Source organism: Medicago truncatula, chromosome 2, assembly GCF_003473485.1.
Source record: "Medicago truncatula cultivar Jemalong A17 chromosome 2, MtrunA17r5.0-ANR, whole genome shotgun sequence".
Taxonomy (NCBI): Eukaryota; Viridiplantae; Streptophyta; class Magnoliopsida; order Fabales; family Fabaceae; genus Medicago; species Medicago truncatula.
Window position 1 is genome coordinate 13,487,121 of NC_053043.1, and position 20,887 is coordinate 13,508,007.

Genomic DNA, 20,887 nt, shown 5'->3' on the forward strand with positions numbered 1-20,887 from the left:
TTCTGTACTCGCTTTTTTTGTAGCTTTGGTTATGCCTGTGGGCTTCACATTTAGATATAGATCCGTTGTTATTGTTGTTGCTAAAAGTTTTTTTTTTTGAACAAACAAAAATGGATTATATTAACACTACTAAAGCAGCCCTCTCAGCACAAGATGTACCGAAAAGACTACTTAAAACGATACAAGCAGTTTAAAAAATTACAACAAGTTGTTAACCAATGCCTAAACACGACAATGGATTCGACAACCACATCTGATCACCAAACATAAATACAACCCTATTGGCTTTCAGCCACCACAAAGAATGATACTTTACTTTGTCTAATAATTGAACTAAGGAACGTTCTCTTTGCTTAAATAGCCTGTTATTTCTTTCATTCCAGATAACCCACATCGTGAGTAACCAAATAAGCTGAAGAAAAGATCTCCTTGATTTCAAACCACCTGTGTAAAATGAAAAATGAGCACAATGATTTGAAATATCACAATGATCGACACCAGCAAAACCTATCCAAGACCTCACCAAAGACCATAAAGAACCAAAGAAACTGCAAGACAAAAATAAATGTCGTGCATCTTCCACGAAACCACATCTTGACACACATAAGCATGCCTCTGAATTCAAAATACCACGATATGCTAAATTAGACATTGTAGGAAGTCTATCTCGAATCAACCTCCAAGAAAAAATAGACACCTTAAGGGGAACATGTTTGTGCCAAACCAATTCTTCGCAAAGACCATCCTGCTGCACTTCCTGATTGGTAAGCATAGCATATGCCCCACGAACTGTGTACCCTTGACTAGGATCCGGTTGCCACTGCCACACATCATAGGAAAGAGACTGCAAAGAAACGTTAGCAAGTAATAACCTACACTCCACAAGGGGCTCTTCCTCCCACACCCACAAACTCCTACGCCAGTACCATCCCCCTCCCTCCTCCCCCCATCCTAAAGAAAACATCTCTTTAACAGTAATGGATTTATTTAAAGCTAAATCAAATAACATTCTAAATCGAATCCGGAATGGGACACCACCACACCACCGCTCATGCCAAAACAAGGTATCGTCCGCATCACCCACACATCCCTCAAACCAGCCAACACCGCCCCCACCCTGCCCTTCTCTAATCCTACTAACCTCCTTCCACCAAATAGAACCACTCCGGCCCCCATCCTCCAACCTCCCATCACGCACACCATACCTAGCAACCAACACCCGATACCACAACCCTCAACGATCAACAAGTAACCTCCAACACCACTTCCCTAACAACGCCTCATTAAACTCCCTCAACCGCCTAACTCCTAATCCACCATACTTCTTTCTTACACACACACTCTGCCAGCTCACCCAAGATATTTTTCTACGTTCCCCCCCCCCCCAAAAAAAATTTTTTTTTTTTTTTTATAGATAAAATAGATTCTATGGAAGAGATTGTACCTGCTGGAGCCTTGAAGAAGGAAAGAGCATAGACATGTAGCGCGGTCAAGATAGACTTTAGAAGAATCAAGCGACCTCCAAATGAAAGAAACCGACTTTGCCAATTAGACAGTCTAGATTTTATACGGTTAACCACAGGTTCCCAAAATGACAGACGACGCGGGTTTCCACCAATCGGCAATCCCAAGTAAGTAAAGGGCAATGTACCAACCTTACCATTCAACAACGACGCTGCTTCTGTTAACCAAGAGTCAGAAACATTTATACCAACCAACAAACTTTTATGGAAATTTATTTTTAACCAAGACACAACCTCAAAAAGAATTAAAACCGCCCGCAATGCACGGACATTCGTCCAACTCTTCTCACCTAGATGCGATACCACCACCTCATTTCCATCCCCAACACTATAACCTCTAAACAAATTTGCATCAATCATAGCCTTCATCATAACATGCAACCCCACTACAGCCAGTAAAAATAAAAATGGGGAAAGAGGGTCACCCTGATGCAGACCTCTACCCAAAGGAAACTCATCTATGGGGCTACCATTCACAAGAACGGATGCGGTAGCCGTTGTAACACATTCTTTAATCCATTTTCTCCACAATGTCGGAAAACACATTTTGGCCATCACCGCGTCTAAATAACCCCAATCAACATAATTGTACGCTTTCTCAAAATCCACTTTAAACATCAAAATTTCCTTTTTAGTCTTACGAGCCTCATCCACAACCTCATTCGCAATCAGAATTCCATCTAAAATTTGACGATTTTTAACAAACGCAGTCTGAGCATCTGAAATTACACTACTGATAACCTGCCTTAACCTATTAGCCAACAACTTAGCCAAAATTTTATACAAACTTCTGACCAAAGAAATAAGACGAAAATCATTTAAAGTTTGAGGAGAGTCTACCTTTGGAATGAGTGCTATAAAAGTAGAATTGATACCCTTAGATAACTTACCATTCCCGTGAAATTCACCAACAAAACGCATCACATCATCTTTCAAATAAATCCAGAAGTCTTTGAAAAAACCAAAGTTGATACCATCCGAACCTGGACTCTTAAAACTGTCACAATCCCAAATAGCTGCTTTCACCTCCTCAACTGAAAACAGCTTAATGAGACCGCCCCCTTCAGCATAAGACAACCCCCGAAACTGTAAACCATCCACCGTCGGCCTCTGCACAGAATACGACTGAAAGTGACTCGCAAAATGAGAAAACACAGCTTGACCAACGGGCTGCACACCTTCCACCAAGGCTCCATTCACATTGATTGACACCAAAGAGTTTCTACGCCTCTGACCACCCAAAATTGTGTGAAAATATTTCGAGTTAGCATCACCTTCCCGAAGCCAAGTAAGTCTAGATTGCTGCCAACATATACTAGTATTAAGACGGGACAAAGAATGGATATCTGACGTAATTCCACGTAACTCCTCAATCTCTTCTTCAGCTAGATCCTCCTCTTCCCCCCTTCCATCAAAAACAGCTTGCCTTTCCTTTAAGGATTTAATCTTTCCAGCCAAATTATGAGTATGAGCCAAATGCCATTCCTTCAAAGCAACCTTTATAAGTTTCAATTTCTCTTTCAAAACAAAACCACCCCAACCTGTGACTTCCAAATATTTCCATTTTTCACTTACAAAATTCTTATATCCAGGTACTTCCTGCCAACATTTCAACAACCTAGAAGGCCTCGGTCCCCAATTTTCCTCATCAACTGTCAACAGCAACGGACAGTGATCAGACAAACCACGTAAAAGAGCAACCAGATTACAATTAGGCCACAAAACACACCACTCCTCTGATAAAAGAAAACGATCCAACCTACTCATCGACTTCCCATCACCTTTAAACCAAGTAAAACTGCGCCCATCCACGGTAAATCCACCAACATCAATAAAACCGTTAAAAGGAGCACAGTCTGCAAACGTTAATCCATTTCTAACTGATCTTCGTTCCTCCACACTTCTAACCGCGTTAAAATCCCCACAAATACAAACCTTTTTACCACCCAACAAAACCAAACGAGCCGATAAAGAATGCTATAATGCTTGTCTTACTGTCTGATCACACGAAGCATAAACATTGAACAAAAAACACTCTTCATTGGTCCGAACAAACTTTCCATGAATCAACAAAAAATAATCACCACTAGTAGAGTCACACACCTCAACCTCCGCACTATCCCAAATTGTTAACAAGCCCGAGAGGCCCCCACAGAGGGACGAAAAGAATACAAATGAGAAGACAATCCCCAAACTGAAGCACTTAGCAAATCATCACATAACTGCAATTTAGTTTCCTGAAGACATAAAATAACTGGTAATTTCTCCCCTACCAACAAGCGTACATCCCTTCGTTTCTCTAACCCTCCCGCACACCTACTCAACCTCCCCTTACCGCCTCCCTCCCTCACCCACACCACGACTTTTTAACTTCTTAACTTTGTCCTTCTTCACCCTTGATAAGACACTAAACATATTATGATTTTCTCCTTTAAAATTTACTCCAATTGCCTTCCCCAAACCCCACACATTCTCCACCTCCACCTCCTCATTTCTTCTCAAGACCACCCAATTTTTCCAATCATTATTAACAGAAGATGATGAAGAGGCTCCCTCTGAAATACCTTTTGAAACCATTTCCACTGATCTAGATACTCCAGCTTTGCCATGTCTCTTACGAATCCTCCTTTTTAAATCATGCAACACAGCCCTTCTATCATTATAAGGAAGCCTCGCCACCTTTTTTAGGGAATGAACACAATGCCGAAGAACTCCCCCCACCTATTTACGTTTTGACTTACTAGCTCCTTCAGAATGCTTTGTTTCTGTACTAGTAGCTACTTGCTTACCCTTCCTTCTAGATGAAGATACAATACCTACATCACCATGAACCTGATCGCTTAACCACTCCATGCTCCACGGTCCAAACACGGATGACCTCCCCGCCTCTGGTGGGCAAGAACCCGCTCGCATTCTTCGCTTTACATTCTCCTTTTGACCTGCCACTTGATTTAGCATCCTCTCAACAGAGTTCTCATTTTGAATCCCTACTTCCGGTATGTCGACCTCCGAATCAATGTGATATGCTACTTCCACCAATGGAGAAGCCGCAACAAGAACATGTGAATTCTTATTTAGTGACCCTATTGGAGAATTATTGGCACCAACGTGATACCCATAGGAAACCCTAGATGTAACCCTACCGTCGTCTGAATTCCGCGAACCATGATACACCATAGACCTAGATCGTCGCCTGCCAAACGAAACTCCTAGCCGCATCCTCTCCTGCTGTCCGTCTTGACCTTGCTCGTCCTGTCGCAGCGCTTTCCGACGTCGCGGTCTCACAGTCTGCCAATCATCCCCATCCCTCCCCGTTTGTGGCACCCCACCATGGCCCCTTGCCCCCACATAGAACCTCTCCTCCGATGATCGGAACCGGCGCACAGACCTGTGGCATTCCCGTTGTTCAACGCGATCAACGCGTTTCTCTCTCAGTCTCACCATCGCTCCTATACTAATTGTTGCTAAAAGTAACTTTGATTACTCGTTTCTTTTGTTTAATTTTAAATTCAAATTCACTAGAGTATTTTTTTTCTTTTCTTTTTGCATAGTTTCACTTAATTTCAGATACAAAATCCTATTTGACTATTGTAGAACCCTAAATGTGAGCTCCTCTTCTAGAAGAGAACATTGTTCGTTTTTAATTATCGGCTATCCAATTTAAAATTTTAAAGTTACATTAAACAAGGTTTTGTAAATTATAATCTTACTTTATCAATTATTTTACACTTGCCTTTAGCTTGATTATTTTAATTGATCCATTATTGATTGGTAGTTGATATTATGATACTTATATTAGGATGATAAACATATGGTCTTATGGGACTGATCAACAATACCCCAATTTTGTGATGATAAATTTATAATTAATGTCATCATTAGTAATTTTCATTTTGTCTGCAAGAAGATGATGATCCTTCCATACTTTTCTTCTGCACACACACACACACACACATTTTAATGGGGGAAGGTATCGTATTAAATGAAAATTTGGACGTTGGATCGGGATGTTGACCTCAATGTCTAAGTCACCCTTTCTACCAATAACAGAAAACAAATAAATCTGCTTTTTCAATTAGAGGATACTAACTGTTTTGACACATACATCATTAATTAATTAGCACAGTATCACCAAGAGATTTTTTTTTGTTGAAAAAGACAATGGTATACAAAAGCATCATTCTCAAATTAATTATTTTTTCTTTATAAAAGAAGGGGCAGTATAAAATAAATTATGAAAAATAAATATCGGTAGCCAGAGATCATGAGCACTGGACTATTGCCAATTTGAGCCTTCATCAACTAAAAACCAACTAAATTAAGATTCTAACCCTAGATTAATATTTATTTTTTTGAAGGAAACCCTAGATTAATATTATTCCTGGACCCATCATATCATTATTTCCAGTGCACATTATTCGTATCCAACGTGCTTCTATCACTCAAAGGCCTAACTCAAAAACTCAAGGTTTATTTTTAGTAGTTTCTTTTTCGCAAAATTACACTTTTAGTCCTTTAACTTAATTTCAGGTAATAGTTTGGTCCTTTATCTTTTTTTTTCATTTTAATTTGATCATTTTTGTCCATTTTCATATACATTTTCAAGTTTCAAATCTAATATTCTTATGCAAACATAAACGAGGATCATAGATTTGAAGACTGAAAGATCATAAGAAAATAAAATCATGAATTTTAAGCTTAAAAATTCATATAAAAATGGACAAAAAGGACCAAATTGAAATAAAAAAAAAAAGATAAAGGAACAAACTGTTACCTAAAATTAAGTTAAGGGACTAAAAGTGTAACTTTGCCTTTATCTGTGCTTGCAGTTTGAAATATTAAAATTATCTTCCTTTTTATATATATTTTTTTGTATAAAAAGTAAGATCTCTTTCTTTTGTATTTATGCTAGCCGTATGTTCTTGGTTGTTCACACATTTTTTTGGGTTACGAAGTTTTATAATTATCCTATGGAGATTGGAGAGGTTCATGACCTCATGGGGACAGTTGATAATGGCCACTTCAAATTTGAACAAATAATGTAGGCCATTATCCTCTGACATGAGAAGAATTCGTCAGCCTGATCACATTGCATCATTCGGATACTATTTAGGTGACATCGTGGTTGGTGACATTGATGACATTATCAATTATAATGTTTCAAATGTATAAAACAACAAAAAAATCTCGTAAAAGAAAAAAAAGAAAGTCACATGTAACGTTGTGGTTGGTCAATGTCACCAACCACAATGTCACCCAAGTCTTACCGGTGTCATTCACTCATAATTTAGATGGTCTAAACAATAAATATTGTAATCAGCATGTTTTCCACGACTTTTTGGAAAAGAAAATGTTCCTTAGTTTTATATTTTCAATTTGAAAATAAGAGTCTAGAAATTGAGGTTGGTTTACTTAGTAAAAGTAAAATTGACTTATATCACGTAAGGACTTGAGTTTAACTTTCACAGCTAAGTTAAAAATCTTGGCGAGTAATTTATAAGTATATCTATCACCGATCTTTAAATCTTGATGTTTGTCATGTCCGTGATGAGTCTTCAGAACCCAACGTACCTAAACTTTTTTACATTAACAAATATCTTAAAGACACGTGTTAGCATTTGCTAAGAAAACATATAGTTTAGTGTCTGAAATTAATTCTCCAAATATTATTTGGTATAAACTCTCACTAAGAAGTTGTTAGTACCAAAACAAAACAAAAAATTGATCGAACTATATATTGGGATTATTTGGGTTCAGAAACATAATCAGCTGAGTAAAAATCAACTGGGTTCAGAATCAGCAAATGCATAATATGTTGATAGTTTAATGTTGTAGCATAGTTTATCTGGATCACTTGAATGATGATATTTGTCTTAAGAGACTTGTGGTAATGTTGATTAAAAACACAAGAGACAACAACATTGAGAGGACCAGGTTGGAATGTTATATTATGTAACAACTTTTATGATTCACTTTTATAAAAAATGAATCATATCCACTTAATTTTCAAATTTAATCAATCAGGATATAATTAGCTACTTATCTTCCTCTCTTCCATCTTCATTAACGTCTGGACTTGGAAAACTCGTCGGGCCAAGGACACTAGAAGCATCTGAAACCTATTGAAAACAAAAGAATACAAGTTACAAACTCAACTTAGTAAATGTTTTTATAATATTAACATATAAACTCAGTAAAATACAATATACCTGTGTTGCAGGTTGTATAATATCATTCACATCTTCGACAGAAAATCGATTTTGTATCAATGTCGCAAAATTTGCCAACAAAGCACACGTCCTCTCTTGACTTTCTCTCATCTGCTTAAGTTCATCCAGTAACTCTTGTTTTTCAGACAAAGAAGCTTTCAATTTTTTAGGTTTATGAATCTTGCTTATACAACTTGAAGTTGTGGATCTCTCACCATGGAATATCCATTCCGTATAACGTCTAAGAAATCCGTATCGCGGATCAGTTAAGTGTTCATAAACAGTACTGCGAGAATGTGACTTATAGTTGGCACATTTTGTACAAGGACACAATATTTTTCCGTCATCTTCTGGCGTTTGAAAAGCAAATTCAAGAAATGTGTTAACGCCTCGAATATATTCATCGCTTTGTTTTGTTGGATTGCAGATCCACCCTCTATACTCCATTTGACAAAATTAACTGAAACCAACCAGAACCAAATCTTTAATGCCACCTTAGCAGAACATACCTTCTCAACAGTTTAACAGTTGCTCTTGCTCCATGCCAACTCTTAGTCTTTACCAACAACACTCAAACAAGAAAAAGGATTTAAAAGCCATATTGATTCTGTGCTAAATCAAAACCTTTTGACTTAAATTTCAGAATCTTTCAAGATAGGATTTTTGGCATCCTCCACCACTTAACTTGTTAACATGTCATAGTGTTCAGCATTCACCTTTGGAGATTAACTCTAACAATCTACTAAATCTCTATAAAATTGTTGATGATTTATTTGCAGAACAGAATTTTTCAAAGCAGAACACTAATTAGTCGGGTCCGAAAGAAACAGAAACCTAGCTCACTAAAATCCCAAGCCAACTTGAGTAACTAGTTAGGTTCAGATTTGTCATGCAGCAAATTCAACTATTCATAAGAATGATCCAATATGGTTTCACTCAACTATTGGCATTCAAAATCCCATGATAAGTCACATTCAGAAGAACTTGGGTTTATATGTGCACTCTCTCAAGACAAATACATAGCTCGGCATTGAAACTGTGATTGAATAAGTACAACATTTTTCTATTATTAAAATCATGGTTCATAACCTATTTCCAGCTTATTAAAAAATGAGTTAAAAAATAATCATCATTTTTTAAGAGGGAAAATTAAAAAATAAAAACTGAAATGAAAGTTAAAATAATCATTTTCCTTCTTTTATTTTTTTAATCTCTAATAGGTTTTGATATATGATTTTTTTTTATCAAGTAGTTTAGTTGTCGAAAATCACACATTTTAAATGTGGAGAAGTGAGATGTTTGATGTTCGAACTCCAACCCTTGCAAATCTATGTATATATGTATGTATATTTTAAGGATTTATGTTCTTTTAAGTCTTATAGGAAGGTAACTTCAGATGACATTAAATCTACCTTTTCTTTTTTTGGTCAAGATATCTGAAATTACCTTTGTAGTTTTTCTAAAGTTTACTCAAAAATATCATATGGAAAAGTGCACTAATTTGGAAATAAGTCTTTTAAATAAATTTGGAGTGTCTCATGTTGTATGTACATTTCAAATTAATATTCGCATTAGTTTTCCATTGCCAAAACACTGCATGGTGTGGGAGGAGATTGTCTTGGTTTTTTTTCTTCTCTCGTATGTAATCTAAGCCCTCCATTAAATTGGTGAAAGAATGTGTTTGTAATAATAAAAAGGGAGAGAGCGTAATTAAAGATGGATAGTTAGACATCGCAGAAAATTGGAGAGATCTCCACTTGAGAGGATCCGCTCCCGCATGGTCTTTTGATTTACTTTGTAATGTCCAACTAACGGAACACACAAATTTAACTTCATAGGTGTTTTTTTTGTTACCAAAAATGAACTTAACAGGAGTCAAACACAAGATCAAAAGCTTAGAGATGAGGCGCTTGACCACTATGCCGGACTGTTAACTCATAACGTCATAGATGTTTAACCTTTCAAGATTTTTCTTGATATAATTTTCTGGTGAAATCCACAGCATTTTACTAGTTTGATCTCTAAGTGATCTTCATAATGAAAATCCTCTTTAACGAATACAAATCCTTTATTGTGAAAAAATAATTTGTTCAACTATATTGGTTCATCTCTCCCAACAATTAGCATGTGGACCAACATACAGAATCCTCTCAAAAAAAAAAATACAGAATTTTGATGGATTCACAATTGCATATTTGACCATAAAGACACAATGATATGCAGAGGTATTTTAAAGAGATCAAATTTTTTATACCATTTCCTAGTATTATTTACCTTTTTTGCAAAACCCCTATGGTTTCTTTAATATAGTGTCTTGAAATAAATTTTCTATCTCCAATCGAAGACTATAGACCAATGATTTCTCTAACTGGTGCAATCTGAAGTCTTAACTATACTATCAAATTATAGATAGTCAACTCAAAACAAACTATATCAATAATGACTTTTCTTATTATTTTAACTGATTAGTAAGAGAAATTAAATCACTGGTTTAACTACTGACTCAAACCAACTGAGTTGACAAATTCTGTCAAAAAAAAACTGAGTTGACAAATTAAACGGTCAAAACCTTCCACCAATGGGACTAATGTCATTTATTTAGCAATTCAAACAAACATAAGCAGACAGAGACACTCATGAATGATGTTTCATGTTAGCCTGCATCCAATTTAAAAATCTTGCAAATTAGTTTTATATATCCCTTTGAAATACTCAACACAAACACTGCAAACACATACTTATATGATGAATAAGTATTACTACTAGCTCTTACTTTTGTAATTTCAACTTCCTTTCTTCAAAACACACTATTAATTGTCCTATGGCTTTGAACTTTTGTAGCCACCGGTGCTTCTTCTTCATTGCCGCAGTCTTATCGGTCTTCGCCACAACGCTGTCAATGTCTCAGCAGCAAGCATCTGATTCGTGCAACGGAATATTCCTGTCATACACCTACAACGGCGGCATAAAACTACAGCCAAACTTGACGGACTCGGCTGCCCAACCGTCCCGATTTGAGTCGACACTAACAGTGCTCAACAATGGACTTGTGGAGCTGAAATCTTGGAAGGTATTATTAGAGATATAGTTAGTTAGTTAGTTAGTTGATTTTCTATTTGTTATTAGTTTGTTAGTCACTTTCTATATCTCAAATAGGTGTTCGTTGGATTTCGTCACAGAGAATGGTTGGTGTCTGCATCCAATGCAGTGCTTGCTGATGGGACTAGTATCCCTGGTGCCGTTGGGAATGGCACCGTTATTGCAGGATCATCGGTGATCGATTTGAAGACTGCAGCAGCGACTGCAGGAGACTTGACACAGATGCAGGTTAAGGTAGATATGGTGGGGACGGTGGTAGGGGTTGTGCCACCCAGCGTGCCAATGCCTTCTATCATAAACCTTGCTAATGATGGTTTCATATGTGGTGAAGCCATTTCTCAAGGTTCGTATGATGTTGTGTAAAGTGGATTTCTTTCATTCTTTCATGCATATTTACATTTATTTGGCGTAAACCAGTATCTTCCGCGTACCAGATACTAATCTCTCAAGTTTTATGAAACTCAAATGGACAACAAACTCTTCCGAAAAATTTTAATGTTGCTTCATGCCCAAACTCAATTTCGAACATGAAGTCTTGGTTAAGTTAGAAGAGATTTGTGTAATCTCATCTAATCATTATTGGAATTGGAAATGTTAACGAGTAAACCTGGCTAACAAGAATTTCTTTTGTAGGAACTTGTAATATAATATGGTATAAATTGATATAACTAACTTTTAATTTCTGATGACTCTTTTTCAGGGAACAATGAAACTCATGTATGTTGCACAAGTGATCCCAATTACAAGACAAATATCACAACAAATGAAAAATTTCTACCTAGACAAAATGGAGATCTTACCATAATGTATGATGTGATCAAAGCATACAATTCCAATTATTGGGCAGAGGTCACAATTTCAAATCACAACCCTCTAGGCCGTCTTGACAATTGGAAATTAAGCTGGAATTGGACCAATGATGAATTTATCCACACAATGAAAGGTGCTTATCCATCAAATATAGATTCATCTAACTGTATTTTTGGTTCACAAGGTGAATTTTACAAGGAACTTGACTTTTCCAATGTATTGAATTGTGAAAAAAGACCAACAATAATTGATCTACCACCAACAAGGTTCAATGATACACAACTTGGTAAAGTACCATTTTGTTGTAGGAATGGTACTCTATTACCACCTTATATGGACCTCACCATGTCAATTTCAAGGTTTCAAATACAAGTTTATAAAATGCCACCACATCTCAACCGGTCAAGCCTTACACCACCACAAAATTGGGAGATTAAAGGTGATACAATCAACCCCGATTACAAATGTGGGGCGCCGATTAGGATTAGTCCTAGTCAATCTCAAGATCTTACAGGGTTACCTTCAAACATATCTTCAATTGCAAGTTGGCAAGTTGTGTGCAACATAAGTACAAAGTCATCATCAAAAAGTGATTCTCCTAAATGTTGTGTCTCATTTTCAGCTTATTATAATGAATCAGTTATTCCTTGTAGCACATGTGCATGTGGATGTCCTAGTAATCAAGAAAGAACATGTAGTGCTACTACACCAGCTATGTGGCTTCCATCAAAAGCACTTCTTGTTCCATTTGAGAATAGAAATGAATTTGCACATGAGTGGGCTAGTTTGAAAAACCTACAAGTACCTAACCCTACTCCATGTGGTGATAACTGTGGTGTGAGCATAAACTGGCATGTAAATTCAGATTATGAAAAAGGTTGGACTGCAAGGATCACAATTTTTAACTGGGGTGAGACGAATTACGCTGATTGGTTTGCTGCGGTTCAAATGGACAAAGGTGCAATAGGTTTTGAGGAAATGTATTCATTCAATGGAAGCTTGTTAGAGAGATTAAACACTACAATATTCATGCAAGGTAAGAAAGGATTGAACTTTCTTGTAGCGGAAGCAAATGGGTCAAACCCTCGAAGAGATCCGAGGGTGCCTGGGAAACAACAGTCAGTAATCTCGTTTAGAAAGAAAAATAAAGATGAAATCAATGTTGTTGGTGGTGATGGTTTTCCTAGTAAAGTGTTCTTTAATGGGGAGGAATGCTCTCTTCCTTCGGTGTTTCCAAGCAATGGTTTGAGAAATGAATTTTCCTTGGCTACTATTATGATCCTAATATTGTTGTCAAGTATGTTGATTCAATATTGATGACATTGTATTTATATTTTTGAAGATTGGTTGTTTTTCTATATTTTCAGATTTGTGTAAGACAATATAAACATATAATTTTTTTAACGATAAACACTACTCCCAGAAGCCTGAAATTTTTACATAAACTAATTTATATATTTTGAACAATTTAAATCACGTATGAGCTAGCTAATTGCAGAATGATGATTAGATTCATGTGGAACACCAACTATTTACATTGGCAACTATGATTAGAAAGAGAGCTAACAGGATCTGTTATAAACTGGAATGTTGTCTATGGAATATCCATCAAAGTCAAACTCATTATCAACTTGTCCAATGCCTTTGTGCTGCGAGAAATACAAAAAAAAAAAAAAAAAAAAAAAATGATTTGTCTATAAAGAAAAACAAAGTAAACATAAATATTTAGGGTCAACAGAAAGGAAGAACCAACCTGGTTCAGAAACACACTCATGAGATCCTCTTGACTTTGATCAGAGAAGGGGTTAATCTCGATGTTTGTACCCGGAATTCTTTCACTCTTACCCCTTAATGAATTATCAACAAAAGGTGTATTGAGGTGTTGACCAACATTTTGGTGATCACCTTGACTCATACCATCTCTATTTTGTCGAGTCTGTTGGATAGAGGAAAAACCACGATGGCCTAAAATCGACGGCGAGACATCAATGTTGCCTTGTAAAGTATTTGAATGTTGAGAACCATCATATGTCAGGCCTGTATTTGCTAATCCCCAATCATTGGACTTCCGATGGAGTTCATTATAAACATCATAACTAAATCCCCCTAATCCTTTAATTCCCGAAGTAGCTTCCGCATGAAATGCACCTTTTGTACTGCTACTGGATATACCTGAAGTGCATCTAAGAGGGAAACTATTGACTGATATTCCATTTGGTCCTGTAGGTTGCATTAAAGATGATGGAAACATTGTAGCATGAGAATTTGTATTCTCATTTAGCACCTGACCTCTTGGTTGAGACTGAGCCATCTGCGTCAACCAGGGGCTTCTCTTTGCAGCAGAAGCATTGACTCGCATATTTGCGCTGCCAAAGGATTGAGCAGACTGGTGAAAATTGGCAAACTGCTTCGGCTCAATGTTGATAGGGATTCCGTGAAGAAAGTTCACCGGTTTACTGCTGCTCATATGTTGCAGTTGCCCATCTCCAAATCTTAGTTTTGAGTTCTCAGGACTGTAAAGTCCTGCTGCTTGAAGCTTGGCTAGACTTTGCGCCGAGAACTGGCCAGAAGCTGAAAGGGTTTGAAGATCAATTTCATTTACAGAGGTTCCTCCAAATATTGACTCTTGCGCACTCATGAAGGAGTTATTCAAGTTACTTTGCTGCTGGGAAACTCCACTCAACCTTCGAAGATACAAACGGTATTTCTGTAAAAGAAAATAAAAAACAGATGAAAAAAGTAATAAAAAACATGAAGGAGTTGTTCAAGTTACTTTGCTGCTTCTTCAAGTAATATCGTTGATGATGACTGTATCTCTTAACATCCAAGGTGGATTTTTTAGTCTTTACACACCCCTTCACACCAAAGAGTGGACATCTGGAGTGTGACTCTAGCGGGCCAATGGTGGTGACTTGATAGCCAGTGGCCCATGAGATCTTGTATAGGCTCTAATAACATCTAGAATATCGGTTGCAAGATGAGGATCGTCCACCACTTCTAAACTAACTTATTATAGGTCATATCTCATCTAACATGGGACTCTTAACAGTAACAAAAATAGAAGAAGTATAATCTTTTTAGTATATCATACCTGAAGATGACTGGCAACGTTTTCTCTAGTGAGCCCAGGAACATTCATCATTTCCATAATCTTTTTCGGAACAGCCTCTGCATATCAATATCAATTTTGAAAACATAAGAAGGCGTCTTTACTTAACATTGCATATAAAAATCAATCAGACAAGCAGAAATATTTAAGATTTTATGGGGGAAAAGGGCCAATTTAGAGATAAAACAAACTTGTTATACTAAGGTACCAAGGGAATTTAGCACGTAAATTATGTAGAATCACAAGGATTATATCTCAGAAAAACTTTAAGGGAATGGTTTGTGCGTTAGATGAGACACCGTGTAAAACAAACAAAGATGAAAGAGAACATTTTTGCAAGGACATAACATAATTGAGGGACACATACTGTCTAATCCCAATTGATTCACAACAGCCATAAACTGCTGATGAAGCTCAATAGACCAAACAACTCGCGGCTTCTTTGACGTCGAACAATCATCCCTATCATCTGCTTCATCTTCTTCATCCCTCCTCTTCTTTGAGCTCTTGCCTTCATTCGTTGAAGATGAGTAATTAGCATCAGTGGATGCCTTTTTTTCTCGATCTCTTTCATCTAATCCACCAGATTGCCTCAGATCTTTCCAGCTATTCTTTCTCTTCCTAACCACATGCTGCCATATATTCTTCAAAGCCTCAATTCGCACAGGCTTGATTAGATAATCACAAGCACCATGTGTCACACCTTTCATTACCACGTTTTTTCCATCATCAGCCGACATCACTATAAACACATTCACACAAACACACACACACACAATATGTCAGCTCATGTCATTGCATATTCCATCAATTGATCCAAAACAATAAAAAAAAAACAATACTTACTAATAACAGGAAGATCCATCTCCAATCCAATATGTTCCAAAAGTTTGAATCCATCCATATCCGGCATATGCACATCGCTTAAAACAATGTCGAACCCATTTTTATTCTCTCTAAGAAGTGATAATGCAACCTCAGCTCTCTTACATTTGGTAACTGAAATAAATAGACCCAACAATCAAAACAGAATCCAATGATGAACAACAAAACTTACACAATATACTCAAGTCTCAAACTTTAACTTTGGAATAAATTCCAATAGTTGAAAAAAACACTTATCAAACAAATCTACCATATTAAATCATATCAAAAGCATAATTCAAAAGAAAGATGGTTGCAACCAAGAATCTAAACTAAAAATAAAAATGGGTCTGAACAAAAAAAACTCATTCAAACAAAAGGGTATTACTAATTTGCATCTAAAAGCACATAAACGTTGAAAAAATGATGTAAAGTTAAGATTTTTAACACTAATTCATGATGGGCAAGAGTGAAACAAAGATGAAGATTGAAAACCTTCATAGAGGCAAAAACGGAGCATTCTTTCAAGGATCATGAGGCAAGTAGGGTCATCATCGACAACAAGTACACGGAGACCCGCCGGAAACTGGTCGGAGACAAGGTTGCCGGAGTTTGATGGTGAAGTTGAGGTTGACATGGAAATTTTGTTGTTGTTGTTGTTGAGTTTCATGGTTCAAAGATCCAAATAGTAGACAACAAAAAAACAAAACACAATATTTTGTTGTTTTTCACTTAGTTGAAGTAAAAAGTGATGATTTTATGGAACATAATGTTATTATTATATATTAAACTAAAAATGTATTGGTTGTGGTTTGATTCTGAAGTTGAAAATCTGAAACCTTATAACAGTTGTAACTTGCAAGTTGATGTTGATGCTAAGTTCCTAGCTTACTTTATTAGTTTCACTAATATATATTTTCTTGTACATTTGTTTAATACATTATATCATTAAAGATGAATTCAAAGATTACATTTAGTGGAATGAATCTTAAAAAAACTATCATCTATGTTTGTACATAATTGTAAACTTAAGAAATTAAAATTGCAGTTATTGTTCGAGCTGACTCTTTTGTAATATAATATTATTACGTCGTTGGTTTAACTCTTACTGATGTATTTCTTTAAATTTTAAAATTTGGTTTAATTCTAATGAGCTTTGAAATTTAACTCACATAAATTCTTTTTAAGAAAAATAAAAAATAAATTTGTACAATTATAATACTAGTGAGAATCAAAGGTAGAAAAAAATTGTAGGAAAAAAGCAACCCTTTTATGACATACGAGAGAAAAATTAGAGATCAAAATTTGCATAATTGAAAAATGCTTAAATGAAGTAATAAAAAATTATATTGTAGTAAAGGTTTCTGTTTTTCATACAAATTTTTATGACAATTTATATTGTAAAAATATCTTCTAAAAAATAAAGCAAACGAATGCTCCTCAATTGTACGGTTTGTGGACCTTCATATTGAAGCATAACCCAGAGCCACGTGCAAGGATAGGGAGGGCTTTTAGATTGGACCACTGCAACATGAAAATCAAATTGGCTCATTCTGACAGTGTTACTATACAGTGCCTTAATCCCATAAATGTCCAGGTCAAGACTTGGTTGCTTTCGTTACTATAAAGGAAGCCATAAACAAAATGATGGAAATGTGTATTATTTATTGACTTAAATATGTAAAAATGTTCCTTTAAGTTGGTGTGTTTTTACAATTCATCTTTATATCTTGGTTTTTTCTAAATTGTCTTGGGAAAGAGGTGGGTAAACTGCTCATCTTAACGTGGCATCACTATAACATGGACAACAGTAATTCACAATAAAAAATGGACGAGGAGATGAGTTTGATATATTGACCCAGTATACTTTTGTTATTAGCAGATTGACCCATTAATTAATTTTTAAAAAAAAAATTCCAAATTATTTTCTTCTTCTGCATAACTGTTTTCTTCTTCAATATCAAATAACTGCTTTCTTCTTCTACGTTTTCTTTTAGTTTTTCAATCCAACCATTTCTTCCTTCAATCCATTCATAATTTGGGAACAAAAATTGATTCATCTATCCGACGAAACTCTCTCATTCAACTAATTCTGCGTTTTCATCTTTCAATTTTTCAACCCAACCATTACTTCCTTCAATCCATTCGTAATTTGGTAAAAAATTGATTCATCAACATCAAATTCATCCATCGTATTTACTCTCCACTCATACCGTTTCTTCTCTCTCATCTTTGGGGAAAATGCCCTAAGAAACTCATCTCTGTCACGAAACCCATCCCTAAGTTTTTTTTCGTTTCACTCTCTCACGGTTCTATCTCTCTCTCTCTCTGATGAAACTCCATAATCTCTCACGGTTCCATAATTTGGGGAAAAACAAAATTGATTCATCTCGACTCAAAGCCTTTCATCCCTCTCATTCAACTTATTCCTCGCGGATTTGCAAGTAAGTATTTCTTGTTTTAATTGCTATTTAAATGGTTCAAATTGTTTTGTTTGATTTGGGGGTTTAGGGTTCTCCATGTTTTAATGAATATTGAATTATTCACTGGCTGTGATTGTTTGATTTGGGATTTATGAATCATGCTTGGTCTGATACAAATATGTTATAATCCTTCTGCATTTTTTTTATTCACTCCTCATGCTTTGTGCTACTTTGTTCTGTGTTATAAATGGAGAAGTTGCTTGAAATCTGTCCCATTAGCTGTTTTATTAAGTAATTATTTTAGTTGGGGTTCTAGCAGAACAAGATTGACTTTTTAATTCTTGTTTAGATCAAAACCTTTTTCTGGATAAACCATAAATCTTTTCTCAATGTCCATCATCTGAATCAAAACCTTTTACTACAAGTTGTAACTGTGTTGGAGCTTATTGAAAATGTTTTAGTGTTTCACAAGCTATATATCCTTCAGTCATATAATTGACATATGGTGCCTATTTTATAGAGGCATTTGGACGGAAATCCGACATCATTACGATGAAATCCTAAACCCTAAACCCAACCATTATATGATGACTGAAGGATATATAGCTTGTGAAACACTAAAACATTTTCAATAAGCTCCAACACAGTTACAACTTGTAGTAAAAGGTTTTGATCCAGATGACGGACATTGAGAAAATATTTATGGTTTATCCAGAAAAAGGTTTTGATCTAAACAAGAATAAGATCTTGCTATTGTTATTGCTATTAATATCCCTATTGTATAGCCTCTAAAAGGAATTAAAAAGTCAATCATGTTCTGCTAGAACTCCAACTAAAAAAATTACTTAATAAAACAACTAATGGGGCAGATTTCAAGCAACTTCTCCATTTATAACACAAAACAAAGTAGCACAAAACATGAGGAGTGAATAAAAAAAATGCAGAAGGATTATAACATATTTGTATCAGACCAAACATGATTCATAAACCCCAAATCAAACAATCACAGCCAGTGAATAATTCAATATTCATTAAAACATGGAGAACCCCAAACCCCAAAATCAAACAAAACAATTTGAACCATTTAAATAGCAATTAAAACAAGAAAACTTACTTACTTGCAAATCCGCGAGGAATAAGTTGAATGAGAGGGATGAAAGGCTTTGAGTGGAGATGAATCAATTTTGTTTGCCTCCAAATTATGGAACCGTGAGAGATTATGGAGTTTCATCAGAGAGAGAGAGAGAGAGAGAGAGAGAGAGAGAGAGAGGAGAGAGAGAGAGAGAGAGAGAGAGAGAAGAGAGAGAGAGAGAGAAGAGAGAGAAGAGAGAGAGAGAGAGAGAGAGAGAGAGAGAGAGAGAGAGAGAGAGAGAGAGAGAGAGAGAGAGAAGAGAGAGGAGAGAGAGAGAGAGAGAGAGAGAGAGAGAGAGAGAGAGAGTGAAACGAAAAAAACTTAGGGATGAGTTTCGTGACAGAGATGAGTTTCTTAGGGCATTTTCCCCAAAGATGAAAGAGAATAAACGGTATGAGTGGAGAGTAAATACGATGGATGAATTTGATGTTGATGAATCAATTTTTTCCCAAATTACGAATGGATTGAAGGAAGTAATGGTTGGGTTGAAAAATTGAAAGATGAAAACGCAGAAGCAGAATGTAGTCTGGACAATTTTTTTTAGAAGATAAAACTTAATTAATGCTTGGGTAAATCTGTAAAATAACAAAAGTATATGGTTACAATTTATAAAACTAAATAATAAGTATTTCAAATACAATGAGTATACGTGGCTGCTTTTTATTATTGTTAAGATACATGGGTAAATTGCCCATGTGTTTGTAAAGGTAGGCTAGGCCTCACCTTATATCTTTCTTTTTTAAAAAACTATCATTGTAAGTTGCTAACCGTTTGTAATTATTATCTTCCGTTAACTCCTATTACAAAAACGTTGTGGTCGTAGACATAGAGACATATGACGAAGGGTGAGTTGGCAAAAGCATGTTTATGTGTCAAGAGAAATGATGAGCGGCTAGAAAGGAGAGATCAGAATCAAAAATGCAAAATTGCACAGGTATGAAAATAAAAAATTAAAAACATAAATTTTGTTCATTCATCTCCCTCTGTTTTTTTTTTCTTCATCTCCAACCCCAATTAAAACTCTACACTTCGATTTTTAATTGTTTTTGATACCTCTTGTGTTGTAGAGCTAATTGCAGACAATTCACTATTATGGCTTAAACATGATTGTTAACTACACACTCACAACAACAATTCTTCAATCGAGTGAAAGTCTTTTCCTCTGGATAAAATTACCCTTCTTTATCTTCAACACAAATCTGGAAAAAATTACACGGTCCACACACCATCAACAACCTCACCACAACCTCTTCCATCACCAACATCATCCATCTCTCAATCGAATTGACAACAACTTCCTATGAATCTGAAGAACTCATAATTCATCACTCAATTGAAGAACCCAAAGCACACAACAACAACAACTTCCCTAATGAATATGAGTTTGCAAGGTTATATTTTGTTTCGATTTTGAGGTGTGTTTAGTTCAATTTTGTAACTCACAACAACAACATTTAACAACAAAAATTTTCCTATGATATTGAAGAACCCCAACTTCCTATGATAATGCAAGGTTATATAAATGATTGAAATATAATAAATAATAGTATATTAATGGTAAAAAATAATAAATGTTGCATCAGTATTATAAAGAAGTCTAACAATTTGAAATGAAAAAATATTAAAAAAGACACTTAATGTGGGACGGATGGAGTGTAAATAAACTTTCTTTTTATAGCGTGCACATCTCAAATGCAACTACTGTCACTTGCATTGCT

At 35.7% G+C, this 20,887-nt stretch overlaps 4 protein-coding genes across 4 annotated transcripts; 1 reads left to right on the plus strand and 3 right to left on the minus strand.

Moving 5' to 3' along the window:
* Positions 1–211: 211 nt before the first annotated feature.
* Positions 212–4,967, minus strand: LOC112419346 (uncharacterized). The gene is made up of 4 exons (XM_024776939.1): positions 4,265–4,967; positions 4,088–4,149; positions 1,445–3,458; positions 212–1,233 (listed from the first exon to the last, which is right to left on the minus strand). Exons 1-4 carry the CDS (start codon positions 4,965–4,967, stop codon positions 212–214), a joined length of 3,801 nt encoding a protein of 1,266 aa, XP_024632707.1.
* A 2,310-nt stretch (positions 4,968–7,277) lies between these two features.
* Positions 7,278–8,311, minus strand: LOC112419035 (uncharacterized). The gene is made up of 2 exons (XM_024775774.2): positions 7,733–8,311; positions 7,278–7,642 (listed from the first exon to the last, which is right to left on the minus strand). Exons 1-2 carry the CDS (start codon positions 8,177–8,179, stop codon positions 7,559–7,561), a joined length of 531 nt encoding a protein of 176 aa, XP_024631542.1. The 5' UTR covers positions 8,180–8,311; the 3' UTR covers positions 7,278–7,558.
* Positions 8,312–10,417: 2,106 nt separating this feature from the next.
* LOC11413924 (COBRA-like protein 7) lies at positions 10,418–13,056 on the plus strand. The gene is made up of 3 exons (XM_003594767.4): positions 10,418–10,802; positions 10,889–11,174; positions 11,532–13,056. The coding sequence occupies exons 1-3, from the start codon at positions 10,554–10,556 to the stop codon at positions 12,956–12,958; spliced, it is 1,962 nt and encodes a 653-aa protein (XP_003594815.1). The 5' UTR covers positions 10,418–10,553; the 3' UTR covers positions 12,959–13,056.
* LOC11420048 (two-component response regulator ARR2) lies at positions 13,014–16,431 on the minus strand. Its single transcript, XM_003594768.4, has 6 exons — positions 16,110–16,431; positions 15,597–15,749; positions 15,118–15,492; positions 14,733–14,809; positions 13,395–14,348; positions 13,014–13,290 (listed from the first exon to the last, which is right to left on the minus strand). The coding sequence occupies exons 1-6, from the start codon at positions 16,282–16,284 to the stop codon at positions 13,204–13,206; spliced, it is 1,821 nt and encodes a 606-aa protein (XP_003594816.1). The 5' UTR covers positions 16,285–16,431; the 3' UTR covers positions 13,014–13,203.
* Between the last annotated feature and the right edge of the window lie 4,456 nt (positions 16,432–20,887).